General features: G+C 40.9%; 1 protein-coding gene across 13 annotated transcripts in view; it reads left to right on the top strand.

The window, feature by feature from the left end:
• FN1 (fibronectin 1) overlaps positions 1–15,991 on the top strand; it is a 66,359-nt gene that overhangs the window by 41,466 nt on the left and 8,902 nt on the right. For 2 of the 13 annotated variants that reach the window (XM_004766994.3, XM_004766992.3), the window contains 13 exons: positions 825–1,094; positions 2,439–2,555; positions 3,211–3,375; positions 4,509–4,664; positions 5,336–5,449; positions 6,275–6,544; positions 7,754–7,941; positions 9,383–9,470; positions 10,344–10,520; positions 11,727–11,816; positions 12,021–12,200; positions 13,368–13,457; positions 14,384–14,853. In XM_004766994.3, coding sequence (XP_004767051.1) covers positions 825–1,094; positions 2,439–2,555; positions 3,211–3,375; positions 4,509–4,664; positions 5,336–5,449; positions 6,275–6,544; positions 7,754–7,941; positions 9,383–9,470; positions 10,344–10,520; positions 11,727–11,816; positions 12,021–12,200; positions 13,368–13,457; positions 14,384–14,853 — 2,375 coding nt within the window. The remainder of the gene's footprint in view (positions 1–824; positions 1,095–2,438; positions 2,556–3,210; positions 3,376–4,508; positions 4,665–5,335; positions 5,450–6,274; positions 6,545–7,753; positions 7,942–9,382; positions 9,471–10,343; positions 10,521–11,726; positions 11,817–12,020; positions 12,201–13,367; positions 13,458–14,383; positions 14,854–15,991) is intronic. The other 11 variants (XM_013063786.2, XM_004766996.3, XM_004766995.3 and 8 more) reach the window with 6 other exon arrangements.

Genomic DNA, 15,991 nt, shown 5'->3' with positions numbered 1-15,991 from the left:
GAAATAGCCATTTGCTATGTGAAGAAGTTTAACTGAATCCTGTAATATTACATTTCTTCTTTAATATGAGGGCTTCTGTTAATTTTTCCCTTTTAAAACAGTGTGATGTGGTATACCCATTAATTTATTTATTATAGTACCCTTGGTTCTATTGTGATATCTCAATTTATTAATACTAAAATAAAAATTTTGGACAGGCCCAGAGAGATTAATTGATTTGAATTTGAGATATACTCTAAAATTTTTACTCATTTTTCTGCAGTACACTAAATTTTCAATTCATGAGGATTTACTTGCATGTACTCTGTCCAGGATGATGTCTTATTTTCATTTTTGAGAGTTTTATGTTTGGCATTATTACTACCCTGTTGACCTAACAATTTCCTCTTGAGCGCAGAAAGCTTCTTTACGAACCAAACACTTAACCTGAAAGTGGGCATATCTTGCCTTATTTCGAGAGACACACTTACAGGATAGAAACCCAGAATACTTGAACACTGAAGCATTTGAAAAATTATTCCCAGATATCTTAAATAGCTGTCTTCAAAAGCGAGGCAGAAACCTTTGGTAACAACATGTAAAAATAACTTGGATTACTTAGCAAAAGAAAAAAGAAAAAGCTTGAGTTGGCCATTTGGAACTGGGGCAGTTTATGATTTTGAAATTTATGTGTGGCTTAGAATCAGCACAGCAAGCACAGCATTTTGCTGTGCTGAGGAGAAAGGACAGAAACACTGGCTTCCCTGGGTTACCTTCCCTACATTCTTCCTCACCTCCTAAACTGGTGATGTCTTTTTTTTTTTCCGCCTGGGTCGAAACAACAGGTCTTGATTCCCCAACTGGCATTGACTTCTCTGATATCACTGCCAACTCTTTCACCGTCCACTGGATTGCCCCTCGAGCCACCATCACTGGCTACCGGATTCGCCATCATCCCGAGCACACTGGTGGAAGACCTCGGGAAGACCGAGTGCCCCCCTCTCGGAATTCCATCACCCTCACCAATCTCAATCCGGGCACAGAATATGTGGTCAGCATCGTTGCTCTGAATGGCAGAGAAGAAAGTCCTCCCTTGATTGGTCAACAGTCAACAGGTAACTTGTTTTCTGGTCTGCAAAGGCACTCAGAGGACTTCCTGGGCAGGTGGGATCTTCTGGAAAGCGGCTTTGTGTTGTCTGAATCATCATCTCTTAGAAAAATGGATTGTGCTTATGAGGCATGGAGAGAGAAGTGAGACAATGCGTGGAGGAAATCTCCTCTTTAGCTCTATTGAAGATAACTTTATTGCAGAAAATTTCTCACTGGATTAATGTATTTTTACATTTCTAATACCTGAAATTTTATTCAAAATATTAAGAAATCTCTGTTTCAGAGTTCCTTTAAAAACAGAATTATTGGGGGCGCCTGGGTGGCTCAGTTGGTTGAACGACTGCCTTCGGCTCAGCTCATGATCCCGGACTTCCAGGATCGAGTCCTGCATCCGGCTCCCGGCTCTTTGGGGAGTCTGCTTCTCCCTCTGACCTTCTCCTCTCTCATGCTCTCTCTTACTCATTCTCTCATGAATAAATAAATAAAAGTTAAAAAAAAAAAAACCACAGAATTATTGGGCACCTGAGTGGTTCGGTCATTAAGTGTCTGCCCCCTTCAGCTCAGGTCATGATCCCAGGGTTCTGGGCTCGAGCCCCAAATCGGGCTCCCTGCTCAGTGGGAAGCCTACTTCTCCCTCTCCTGCTCCCTCTGTTTGTGTTCCCTCTCTCGATGTCTCTCTCTCTGTGTCAAATAAATAAATTAATTAAAAAAAATAAAAATAAACCCAGAATTGTTAAATCAGACGGTGTTGGTATTTTTAGGAGACATGCTGAGGTACTTAGGAGACAAGTAGCATCATGATACCTGTTCCTCAGGCTCAAAGGGTTTAACAAAAAGAGAAAGACACAGAAAGAGAGATAAACAACTGTGGCAATTTTTACTAATTAACAAATGCCCAAGAGAAGGGAATGTAGGTGTTCATTAAATTATTTCTTGTAACTTCTCTGTTGTTTTAATATTTTTGAGTAGTTTCCATGCCCGGTGTGGAGCTCAGACTCATGACCCTGAGGTCAAGACCTGAGCTGAGACTGAGTCAGACACTTAACCGACTGAGACACCCCAGGCGCCACTGTTTTAGAATTTTTCAGAATAAAAAGTTGAAGGAAAAAAATTCTTCAATAAATTTGTAATAGTCATTTTATCGTAATCTGAATTGCCTCCTTAACCCCTTACCTTGAATTGTTTGTTATTTTTACTTCTGCTAATTTTGCATAATACCTGCATTATTAAATGCAGGAATTACAAAGGTAGTTATCTTAAAAAAAAAAAAAAAAAAAAAAAAAAAAACAGAATGAATCTGGGCATCATTTGAAAGTTATAGATATGGAAACTTTGCCTTGTTTTTCTAGTTTCTGATGTTCCAAGGGACCTGGAAGTCATTGCTGCAACTCCTACCAGTGTGCTGATCAGCTGGGAAGCTCCCGCTGTCACAGTGAGATATTACAGGATCACCTACGGAGAAACAGGTGCCTTAGCGAAATGCTCTTTCACTCCCATCGAGCCAGATTCTTTTGTGGGTAACCTCAAAGCCCAAGGGCAGATGCATATTTAAAGAGACTTTGGCAAGTCCATTCAATGGAGCCTTGTCTCTTCCAAGAATATGTGAAAAAATATATATATGCTCTAATTGGTGGCAAAACCAAGATACAGAGTTGTTTGTATCCTTCTAAAGGAGGAACAGGAGAGCTGAGGAAGAAAGAATTACAAATTCACAAATATATTATCATTGATGAAATAATAAGTGATTTGTATTTTTTTATTTTCCTATATTTTCAGACAAGACATTAATGTCTTGAAAAAGGAACCCAGTATACTCCATCCTGGGTTGAGGACTTACCTTCTTTCTCCTTCTAATGTTAATCTACAACTCAGTGACATTTGAATACTGGAATGTTAAAAAAGCATCAACTGCAATTTTCTCCCAATTTTTACACACTTACTATAAGGTTCACTACATGCATAAATAAATACGTTTCCATGTGGACCCTACTAATAATTCTCTTTTAAAGGGAATAATCAAGGGTGTGACTAAATGTTTTCTCAGGATGTTAATGTCATTGCTCAGCAGTCCCCAACTATTTCTCAGCCCTTCACGCTCTGAACTAACCCCTTTTCACACAGGAGGAAATAGCCCTGTGCAGGAGTTCACTGTGCCTGGGAGCAAGTCCACAGCTACCATCAGTGGCCTTAAACCTGGAGCAGACTACACCATCACCGTGTATGCTGTCACTGGCCGTGGAGACAGCCCCGCAAGCAGCAAGCCGATTTCCATTGATTATCGAACAGGTACTGACTCCTCCTTTGGAGAGACAGGGGAATATTTACTCAGATAGGTTTGTGATGTTCTCCCATGGTATTTTCCTCATTGCAGAATTGCTTTTCTTTTTTTCTTTTAATTTAATTTTATTTTTTTCAGCATTCCAAGATTCATTGTTTATGCACCACACCCAGTGCTCGATGCAATACGTGCCCTCCTTAATACCCACCACCAGGCTCACCCAACCCCACAACCCTCAGCTTGTTTCTCAGAGTCCACAGTCTCTCATGGTTTGTCTCCCCCTTCGATTTCCCCCAACTCACTTCTCCTCTCCATCTCCCAATGTCCTCTGTTTTTCCTTATGCTCCACATTAAGTGAAACCATATGATAATTGACTCCGCTTGACTTATTTCACTCAGCATAATCTCCTCCAGTCCAGTCCATGTTGATGCAGAAGTTGGGTATTCACCCTTTCTGATGGAGACATAATACTCCATAGTGTATATGGACCACATCTTCTTCATCCATTTGTCTGTTGAAGGGCATCTTGGTTCTTTCCACAGTTTGGCGACTGTGGCCATTGCTGCTATGAACATTGGGGTACAGATGGCCCTTCTGTTCACTACATCTGTATCCTTGGGGTAAATACCCAGTAGTGCAATTACAGGGTCATAGGATAGCCCTATTTTTAATTTCTTAAGGAATCTGCACACTGGTTTCCACGGTGGCTGCACCAACTTGCTTTTCTTTTTTAACAAGATGAGTCTGACAGAGCTTCAAGCCAGATATTTAAAGAAGCACCGCAAAGGTTAGAGATTGTGTCTATTTTGTTAGTGGATATATTCCATGGGTCTGCAGTAGAGACGGGCATAAAGGGTGTTCAGAAAATATCTGTTAATGAATGAATGAATGAGCTGATAAAGTAAGAAGACAAACACCTACTTGGCATATAGTTTCTTTGTGTATGAGGCAGCCATCCTGTATCTAGATACAGGTCCCACCTCCCAAAGGCCATCTGCGTGTTTCTGCCAAAGGACTACCTGGGAGTCACTAAGGGTAATAAGAGATCTTTCTGTGCCTACCAGGACTGGAATCATTCCTTGTCCATTCTTGTCCCCACCAACTGGGGCTTCACTGGTTTCTCCTTGTTTTTGTTTGTAGAAATTGACAAACCATCCCAGATGCAAGTGACTGATGTTCAGGACAACAGCATTAGCGTCAGGTGGCTGCCTTCAAGTTCCCCTGTTACCGGTTATAGAGTGACCACTACTCCCAAAAATGGCCCAGGACCATCAAAAACGAAAACCACAGGCCCAGGTGAGAATAACCAGCATCTCCCATTCATCAGGATTAACAGAAGAGGGCCCCACAATATGCTTTTTAAAATACATGACCACCCAGGTCTGAGTACCATACATTTTTATGTCCTATGTAAACATTTCCCCATTTGTGAATTCAGGGCTTGAGATTGTTACAGACTTCCTCCACCGCAGAATTTTTTGGAGAAGTGCACTTCTCCTTTTACATGCAAAGTTCCATTTGATGGTGTGGACATCTTGCATTATTAGATATCTCTTTGTGGTTTTATTTAGTCATGCACATAAAGTAGAGAGACGGCCCAACTTTTTAAGATTTTCTTAGCTCTTGTTTTTGTTTTTATATAAAATCCTGGTAAAATTAGGATCCTAAGGGAATATCTTAAAGTTAAACTAATTTTCATGTTTTCTGAGAGCGGCATCCTTCATTGTTGGAGGCATCTTATTAGAGTGTATCCTTTAGTTTGACCTTCATCCAATATGACAATTTGTATTAGCCATGAGTATATCCGTCCAAGAGAAATCATATCTGACTTATCCATGTTTTCGTGATAATTCTACAAATGAAAAATCCAGGCCACCAGGCTTTTATTCCTGAACGCAGGTGGTCACATCCGTGGCCTTAACAGCGGATGACACAGGTGCCACATTTACTTTTCCCTCCCTTTGCAGATCAAACAGAAATGACCATTGAAGGTTTGCAGCCCACAGTGGAGTATGTGGTTAGTGTCTATGCTCAGAATCAAGACGGAGAGAGTCCGCCTTTGGTTCAAACTGCAGTAACAAGTACGTAAGCCATGCTTCTTCCCCATTTTCAAAGTCAGCTTCGTTCTTAGGCCTCTGAACGCCCTCCATGTGTCTTTTGCAAGTACACGTAGAGACAGCCCGCTTGGTTAGTTGGTTATCTTGAGCTGAGTCCTTTACAGACATTTTTCCTTCTTGGTGCCAAGCAGTGAACATCAAGGGAAAGGAAGTTAGGGAGCTCTCATAGCTGCTGTGCTTTGAATTTCATTTGCTCAAATGGCCTCAGCAGAACCCTGTTTGCCTATAGCCAAATCTACAAAATATTTTGCCTGGACCTTCTTTTCTATGACTGGATGGTAAAGTTGATAGCAGTGGGCTTCACGGAGCTATTGCGTTTGGAGCATTTGGAAAACTGCCTGGAGCAGCATTTAATGTAAATAGTGGGGGGAGGGGAAGAGAAGAGTTAAAGAAGGATTCGAATCCTCTGAATCTAACATTGAAAATCAACCTTACCACTTCCAAGGTATAGAAAATCCAGGTCTGTGAGACTAACATCACACTGCAAAAACGAATCTTGGTGGAATACCGGAAAATTAATGGCAAAAAATCCTCTCTGTGGGGCTATTTTGCAGGGTGCCTGTGTGTCTCACGCACACCTACGTCTTAATAAGTGATGTGACCTTAAATCTTTTTTAAAACCGAAAGAAACGTAATCGAGTGTCAAGTAATTTCCCATTTGCTAGTGGGTTAATTGGAATTGAATCCATCAGAGAAAATGATATCTGCGGAACTGCTTTGCACGTTATAAAAATGCTCATTTCACAACTTGCTTTTCACATAACCTCTTACCATTAATTTGCCTAACAGACATTGACCGCCCTAAAGGACTGGCATTCACTGATGTGGATGTCGATTCCATCAAAATTGCTTGGGAAAGCCCACAGGGGCAAGTTTCCAGGTACAGGGTGACCTACTCGAGCCCTGAGGATGGAATCCGTGAGCTCTTCCCCGCACCTGATGGTGAAGAGGACACTGCAGAGCTGCAAGGCCTCAGGCCGGGTTCTGAGTACACAGTCAGTGTGGTTGCCTTGCACGATGATATGGAGAGCCAGCCCCTGATTGGAACCCAGTCCACAGGTATACCGTCCACCGCAGCACGGGTGCTCGCGGGCGCTGCGGCTCCACGCCCCGCTGAGTGACTTAGACATTCTGTTGGGCTCTGGAGTCCCTGTAAGGGGGTCAAACAAACCCAAACAAAACAGCCTCTCTATTAGGACAGACCCTCTTTAGAAGGGAATCGTCATAAACAGTAAAGTTTACGTGATATTCAGATACAGTTTAATAAAGGACCTTTTCGAGTGGCTTGGCTTATAGATAAGGCCATAGAGTGAGACATCCTAAAATTGTGGATTATTCCTTAAACCCTGACTCCCTGTGGTTATGCTCACTGTGCATAAAGGAAAGAAGTTTGGCATCCTAGAACTTACTCTAAAAAAGGAATCCAAACTGGGCCATTTCCTAGCGGCACGATTCTGAGAACAGTAGGTAAGACCTTCCTTCTCTGGGTGGAGATCGTGCGCTGAGTGTGTGATTTGCTTAAAGGATTGAGAATCAGACACATAGGAGGCAGTTTAGGGCAAATGCTTTCCACAATACTTTATCTGCTTGTGCTTTGTTTCTGAAGCAGAGTGGAATGCTAAATTTGTGTCCTTGTGACAGCATAAACCCTGGGGGTGGCTATCTGTATTATTGCTTTTCGCTTCTCTTTTCTGCTTCTGTTGTGAGCCAATTTTCTTCTTACGCTGCACCACAGAGAATACTTCAAATTTAGCAGCACTGTCTGCTGTGGGGTTCAAATAAACAGGATAAAAACATGCTTCTGTCTTTTGGGGGCTGGAATACCCCTGAAATGGTTTCTATGCAAAGATCGCTTATCAAGGAAAACAGCTATTGCTCCTCTTTCCATACAAATGGAAAATCAATCCTAATGGTCAAGAAGATATTTTGATTTTTTGTTGTTGTTATTTTTATTTTTTAAGGGAAAGCAAAAAAAAACAAAACAAAAAATGACTTCTAAAACCTCAAGTGTCTCAGACTTCTGGCATTTACCCAAGTGCCTCCAGTGATTCTGAGACTGGTGGATATAAAACACATTTTTTCAGCAAATGTTTTCTTTATTTTGTATCCCTTCTTGTACTTTCTCATACTGAATCTTTGCCCGAGGGAACCCATCTAACCCAACCCAACCCAACCCAAGCACATCTGTTCTGCTTCTTGGAATCCACTGTACTGTCCCTCTTCCCCAATTCCTCTAAGATAACCTCTAACCAATGGCCATCCCGACAGCCATTCCTGCACCAGCCGACCTGAAGTTCACTCAGGTCACACCAACAAGCCTGACCGCCCAGTGGACGGCACCGAATGTTCAGCTCACAGGATATCGAGTGCGGGTGACCCCCAAGGAGAAGACTGGACCAATGAAGGAGATCAACCTCGCTCCTGACAGCTCATCTGTGGTTGTGTCAGGACTCATGGTGAGAAGTGCCCTCTTTCATTGGAAAAAAGTACAGTTGGCCCTTGAACAACATGGTTTTTTTGTTTGTTTGTTTGTTTGTTTTAAAGATTTTATCCATTTACCTGATAGAGATCACAAGTAGGCAGAGAAGCAGGCAGGGTTCAGGGGGAGAAGCAGGCTCCTTGCTGAGCAGAGAGCCCGATGTGGGACTCGATCCCAGGACCCTGAGATCATGACCTGAGCCAAAGGCAGAGGCTCTAACCCACTGAGCCACCCAGGTGCCCCTGAACAACGTGGTTTTTAACTGTGTGGGTTCATTTCTAGACACTGATTTTTTTTTAATAGTACAGGAATATAAATGTATTTTCCCTTCTTTAGATTTTATTAATAACATTTTCCCTTCTCCAGCTTATTTTATTATAAGAATACATTATATAATAACAAATAGCATACGAAGTATGTGGTAATCAGCAATTTATCAATAAGGCTTATGGTCAACAGTACAACTTTTACTAGTTAACTTTTGGGGGATTCAAAAGTTAGAAGCAGATTTTCAGCTGTGCAGAGGTTCGGGACTGCTAACCCTTGATCTGTTCAAGGATCAACTGTAGTTATCTCTTTCACAATTTAAGGTGGTGGAGATAAAAATACCATAATAATCTAATTAGTGTTCTTTGCCTCTGTCGTCAAATAATTTTATTGTAATTTTGTGCCAAATAGAATTCTCTATATTGACCTAGCTCTTCCAGATGACTGTCTGGATGGACTTGTATAAATAGTGTTGGCTTTTGTACATCTCTTTATATATGCATTTTGTTTATTTTAGAAAGATTTTATGTGCGTATGTGGAGGAGGCAATTCATATGTCCAAAGACTGAATGCATAGCTTCTTTTTGATTATGCATTTTCTGAGCTCTGTTGCCTTGGCAAGGAATATTTTCCAGTTTGTACCCAACCTACCTGATCCTCCCTCCATTGAAACATTTTTAATCCTTTAGACATGCATATGGAAAACTAGCCAGGAATCTAGGAAATTGATGTACTTCTTAACATAAGGCCAATTCCAAGAGAAATCACAGAGAGAGGGTTGAGAGATAGAACAGAGCATTCTCTCTGCTTCTCCATGATCAGACAAAGAAATGCTCGGCACCTGCCAAATCATAAAGGAGAAAAACAGGCTAATACCCATTTTCCCCATTTTGGATCGATTCTTTGTAAGTATGTAAGTTACAGCATACTTGGCGTTAACCCCTAAGCACATTTTTAAATTCACATAATTTACATGTGCTGTTGATCATCTGCAGTGTTGAAATGAAATTCATGTAGGAATTTATAGTGCTGTGGGTTTTGCTGGTGTATTTTTTTCTTTTATAGCCATTGTGTCTTTCTAATGCTGTAGTAAAATACCCTGTGCATTTAAAAGATCCCGTTGCTAAAGTTTACTGTGTCCTTCTTTGTAGGTGGCCACCAAATACGAAGTGAGCATCTATGCACTTAAGGACACTTTGACAAGCAGACCAGCTCAGGGAGTCGTCACTACTCTGGAGAGTGAGTAATCAAGCCTTTTAGTATCAACAAACGTTCTCCATAAGTGGTAAATGATTTTCTAGATCACCATGTTGATCGAAGGATTCCCAGCTTGGAAACTGATTTGCTTGCCCATCTCTCGTTGACTTACTATTGTCACCTTTCATGACCCTCTGGAGAGTGGTATACAGCCACATAAATGGAGTCACTTCCAAATGTTACCATGTTAGTGTCAGGGGCTAGAACTGACACCTAGGTTATCTACTACTTGCTCTACTTGGTGTAGTTTGGTTTCATGATGTTTGGGGAGGACACACTGGCTTCTGCTGTACCTTAACAGTAGAGTAAGTATTGGACAAAATTAGGCCCAGATTCCAGTTTGGTGCTATATCAATAATTTATGTATGCTCTTTCAGAAATCACAGGTAATATTTAAGTTTTCTCATCTACAAAATAGGGATGCCATTGCCTATGCTGAAAGGAAATAAATGAAGCCATATAAAAAAAAGCCAGAGTACTAATAATATGTATATATATTATTGCCATATCATTGTAACTCCTCTACTACACTTATTTTATGTTATAATAAATTAATAATTTTAATATTAATTGGGGTATTGGTAGATAGTCTAAGCCAGGCTTGGGAACCACTGGTAGTATCTGTAAAGGGTTTTAGTTAACAAAAAAAAATTTTAAAGTATGTGAGCTGAGTCTTTTCATATTTTTTAATTACTGTCAACCTTTCTTTCTGGATGCCACAGGAGAAAATCTGTACGTTACTAGTAATGTGCAGGAATGGATGTGTTTGGTGTATAATAAAGACAGATTTTAAAACATTAAAATCTTCCCTCAATGAATCAGCCAGGCACTGATCTCTGGTTGTGATTTGTGCAGATGTCAGCCCTCCAAGAAGGGCCCGTGTGACAGATGCTACCGAGACCACCATCACCATTAGCTGGAGAACCAAGACGGAGACGATCACTGGCTTCCAAGTTGATGCCATCCCAGCAAATGGCCAGACTCCAGTTCAGAGAACCATCAGGCCAGACGTCCGTAGCTACACCATCACAGGTCAGGGAACTCACTGTACTGACCATGTTTGCTGATGGCTATTCCCAACATAAATTCCTTATCAGTTACTCTACTACTTATACTGATTGAATTTATTGTCAATATTTTACAATAATGCAGCTATAATTTTTAAAAACCTACTTTCATACTATAATTAGAAATAGTTGTATTCTGTGAATGCCTGATTTTGTCTAATGTTTGCCAGAGAGATGGCATAATTTCCATTTATTAAATTTAATCTTTTATCGATGTACCCTTCGTATCAAAAAAAAAAGTAACATAATGCTTAAAACCAAAAGAAACTGAATATTGGCATACTGTTCTTAATGTTAAGCTCGATGATAAAACATAATTAAATTTTAAAATAAAATGAAGATCTAAGTTGTAGTCAGAGAATATTCAATAGCCAGCTCAATTTAGGTCTTTTTGAGATTTAAAATTCTTTTTTTTTTAAAAGATTTTATTTACTATTTGGCAGACAGAGATCACAGGCAGGCAGAGAGGCAGGCAGAGAGAGAGGGGATAGCAGACTCTCTGCTGAGCAGAGAGCCTGAAGGGGGCTCGATCCTAGGACCCTGAGATTATGACCTGAGCCGAAGGCAGAGGCTAAACCACTGAGCCACCCAGGCACCCCAAGATTTAAAATTCTGATTCCAGTTACAGTGACTGATGATAATAAAAGGAAAACACTCAGTAGGTGCTTGCCCCTTATTCTCCAAGATGGCTAGCTCTTTTTTTTTTTTAATGATTTATTTACTTATTTTAGAGAGAAAGGGAGAGGGACAGGGGGAGGGGCAGAAGGAGAGAGAGAATCCCAAGCATACTCCACGCTGAGCTCAGAGCCCGATGGGGGGCTCCATCTCACAACCCTGTGAGATCATGACCTGAGCCAAAACCAAGAGTCAGCCAAAACCAAGAAGTCAACGACTTCTTTTTTTCTCTTCTTTTACATTTAACATAGCATTTTTTAATTTTAAAAGTTACTCTAGCCAGTACCTTTGTATGCATCAGTGATTTCTTTTTGTGATAATGTTTCTCGTTAACAGTTAACACCCATGCCAGGCTCTAATTTATTGCTCAAATGTGGACCACTTCTGTGGTCTGTATATGTATGGGATGAGAAAGGAACCACGAATTAACCGATGAGTTTAAAAATTTTCCTAGTAAATGAAAATCAGATAAAAAGCATTTCTCCACAAATCATAGGTTTACAACCCGGCACTGACTACAAGATCTACTTGTACACCCTGAATGACAACGCCCGGAGCTCCCCCGTGGTCATCGATGCCTCCACTGGTAACTACTTTTTTACTGAAGAAATGCCACTGACTTATATGTGATGGGTTGTACGAACTTGAGAAACAAAGAGGCTGGCAGTGAATCATTTTTACTGATATTAGAACTCTCAGAATCTCTCGGGTTCTGTTTCTCAGGGTGGGAAAAGAGTGTGGGATCCCTGCTTATTTACTTTCTTCGAGACTTAATCCTGGTTTCTTTTAGCCATCGATGCGCCATCCAACCTGCGTTTCCTGGCCACGACACCCAACTCCTTGCTGGTATCCTGGCAGCCGCCCCGCGCCAAGATTACTGGTTACATCATCAAGTATGAGAAGCCTGGGTCCCCTCCCAGAGAAGTGGTCCCTCGTCCCCGCCCTGGTGTCACAGAGGCTACTATCACCGGTATTGCTGCTTCGCTGTCACCATTTTCCATGGGACTCCCTAGGACACACCAAGTGCTTAGCAGATTTCCAACTGTGTCTTTGATGCTGTATCATGAGAACAAGAGGCCCCATTTCTGATAACTTCAAAAAGCATCTTCTGTTGAGGAGTCACATAGCTCAGTATATCTCAAAAGACAAGAATTTATGAAAACACAGTAATTTTAATACTGTCAACATGGTATAAATAGAATCTTTTTATGGGCTGTGTGTTTGCCGGATACCTGTAAGTCCTGTCCTAGAAGAAGACATTTTTTCAAAACAAACTAGCTAATTGTGGTCCTGTCCTCCCACTAGCTCTCTAAAGATCTGGTATCATATGGGCCTTGCCAGAGGGCGACCTGCCTCCGCTCTCATTACCCAGGTTCACAGAATGGGTCTTGAGGCCAAGTGATTGCCAGCCACCCATACTGGAGAGCATGCCTGGAATGTGAAAGAAGGATTTTCCATTTCATTGGGAAAGATCATAAGCCTTTGGTATTATTTTTTGTCCAGAAGATTAAATTTCTCGACTTTGTACAGGATATCATCTAGACTTGAAAGATCCTAGAGAACACAGAGATAACCAGAGAGAGACTCTGCTTTTTTTAGAAAATTTGGAGACAGAAAAATAGAATCACTTACGGAAGGAGTTGAATTGGTTACTTCCTATAGGAACCACACAAAGACTGGCCACTTTTTCCTACAGAGTACTTACCTATAGTCTAACTTTTCATTGATCCTGCCACTGAGGACCATCTGGTTATTAGGCCCTAAGTAGATTCATTTAATCTGCAATGATCTCTCCCAAATGTATATCCCACTGGTGGTATACGATGCTGATAGATTTTCTTGAGTTCAAAAGGACAGATAAGGCCACATGTTAAAAGAAAACCCACAAAATGTTAGACTAAAAGTACTTTCTCAGGTGCCAGATTTGGTAGAGAAGTTACTAATTTACCAAGTGGCCATCATGTGTGGACTATTTGGGTTTTGTGGAAGAAAAGTGAAGTAGATTTTACCTTTCAGGAGGCCAAAAAGGCCAGCTAGAGAAAGGATGCTTGCTTCTCAGTAGCATTTCCTGGTAAGATCAACTCCCATTTGACTAGCTGAGCCCACAGACGTAACGTGATATCTGTCCTTCCATCAGGTCTGGAACCGGGCATCGAGTACACCATCCAAGTCATTGCCCTCAAGAACAACCAGAAGAGTGAGCCTCTGATTGGAAGGAAAAAGACAGGTAAAAGGCACCTTCTGGGTACTAGGAAGATAATCGAAACAAAACTAACTAGAAGTGATTAATTTTGCAGTGAAAAGGTTCTCCAGGTTTTGATTCCTCTCTCATGGAAATTTTTCTTATCAGCTTAGCATATACATGTTGCGCTCTTGGATAGTCTAATGTAACATAATCGGCCGAGTTCGTTTTACTTTTTTCTTAGCCAATCAATATAAAGACTTTTATTCACCTTTAAAAAATCTAAGCCAGATATTAAAATGTAGAAACCAGGTTGCTATTTTTACTATTCTTCTATATCTTCTGTTGAAGTTAATGTTTAAAAAAAAGGAGGGGGGGAATTAATCCTTCCCATTATCTTTATTTATTATTTGGTTTCTGAAACTTGAACTAAAGAATCTAATTTTTTTCACCCGATTTCAGTTTAATTTGAAGAAAATTCTATATTTATATTAATAGAAGAAGTTTAGAAACAAACATGGATGTATTTTTATCTATTCTTACTGTTTGAATTACTGAAAAACTGGAATTCTCATACTTCAGATGCTGAAATAATTAATCTGGATTCTAGTCCTTGTAACATGAGTCTCAAATGAAGAAAAGAAGAAAAGAGCCTGCACATTTCAGTTCCATTAAGCTTAATTTGAGCAGAAGTAGCTTGTATGGGGCTTAGTGGTTCAAAGCTTTGTGTGTATGATAAATTCATACTAACGCTTTTTTCGTTCTAAACTATAAAGAAACCTTTGAGAAAAATCTTAAAGGTTTCTTTTTTGGAAAAAAAAAATGTCTTGTGATCTAAGAACTGCTAATGTTCTAGGGGCTTTGATCAGATTGATAAACAGTCATTGTTGCCTGAATTGGTAATGACTACTGCTGCTACTTTTGGGAGCTTAACACGCTTTGCTTTTTTGGCTCTAACCTCTCTTGGCTAGATGAGCTTCCCCAACTGGTAACCCTTCCACACCCAAATCTTCACGGACCAGAGATCTTGGATGTTCCCTCCACAGTTCAAAAGACCCCTTTCATCACCAATCCTGGGTATGACACTGGAAACGGTATTCAGCTTCCTGGCACTTCTGGTCAGCAGCCCAGTGTCGGGCAACAAATGATCTTTGAGGAGCATGGTTTTAGGCGCACCACACCGCCCACAACGGCCACCCCTGTAAGGCATAGGCCAAGACCATATCCGCCGAATGTAAATGAGGAGATCCAAGTTGGTCACGTCCCCAGGGGAGACGTTGACCATCACCTCTACTACCCTCATGGTATGGGACTCAATCCAAATGCCTCTACAGGACAAGAAGCTCTCTCTCAGACAACCATCTCTTGGACCCCATTCCAAGAAAGCTCTGAGTATATCATTTCATGTCATCCGGTTGGCACTGATGAAGAACCTTTACAGGTAATTGATTTTTCTCTTTACTTCTGGGCAGCCTAGAAATGAGTAAGTGAGGTAACGGAAGTGACCAGAGCTCTAATATAAATATTATAGGGTCGAAAGGTAGTACACGTAAGCCCTGGTTTTTCTTTTTTAAATCTCAATATGGCTGTACTTTGGGGGTATACCAAAGAGTAGCATCAGGTTTTGTTTAGTAGAGAGAATAAAATCATTTCTATTAGTCACCCACATTTGAGGCTCCTTAGTAATATGGACAAAGAAATGATCTGAAAAAAGAGAGAGAGATTCTGCCCGAACTTGCATTTGTTCAGGAAGATCTTGGATGCCATCCTTGGGGCTCCTGGCTGGTTCAGTTGGAAGGGCACGTGGCTCTTGATCTCACGGTTGTGAGTTCGAGCTTCACGTTGGTTATAGAGGTTGCTTAAAAATAAAATCTTTAAAAATAAAGAAATGAAATGCCATCCTATAGTTTGTCCTTGAAGAATCCTATTATCTACAATATATCTGAGGAAAAGGAACGTACGTGAAACTGTGCCCACATCAGCTGTTAAAAATGACTGACTCTTTAAAACCTTTATTCTTTCATTTTGTTTTGCTGATACCAATTTTTAGTGGGTTCTTATTTATAAGAATAAGATTCTTATTCTTATTTTTTTAGAAAGCATCAGAATTAAAAAAACAAAAACAACAACAACAACAACAACAAAAAAAACCCTGACTACACTGTGAAAGATTTATGAGCTTAAAAACACGAGTTTGGGGATTTGCCCAAAGGCTTTAAGGACCCCATGTTGGGGTCACAGGGCACCTTGCCGAGGATGAGGATATCCGCCACGTAGCGCAGTGTCCGTAATTTATGGGAAAGGGGCTTGGCTCAGGGATCCCAGTGGGCTGGCACAGACCTGCAACCACAGCGGGATGGACGGCATTGTCTGTTGAATTACTGAGGGCTCCTGAGAACTGTGGAACACACAGATCTGGGGCAGGAAAATTGGGCCGACTGAAAAGATGGCCCCTCCCCCCCGCCCAGAGTTCCGTGTCTGTCCACGGCTGGTTTGGGATCGTTCCACCCTCCTTCTTCGTCCTCCTTGGCTTTATTTACATAGTGCAGGCTGTTGGTAAGACAGTAGGGAAAGTCACA

This window comes from Mustela putorius, unplaced genomic scaffold, assembly GCF_011764305.1.
Source record: "Mustela putorius furo isolate JIRA1106 unplaced genomic scaffold, ASM1176430v1.1 tig00000275_pilon_pilon_pilon, whole genome shotgun sequence".
NCBI lineage: Eukaryota > Metazoa > Chordata > Mammalia > Carnivora > Mustelidae > Mustela > Mustela putorius.
Note: the sequence above shows the minus strand (reverse complement) of the source record. Positions and strands in the feature narration are given on the sequence as shown.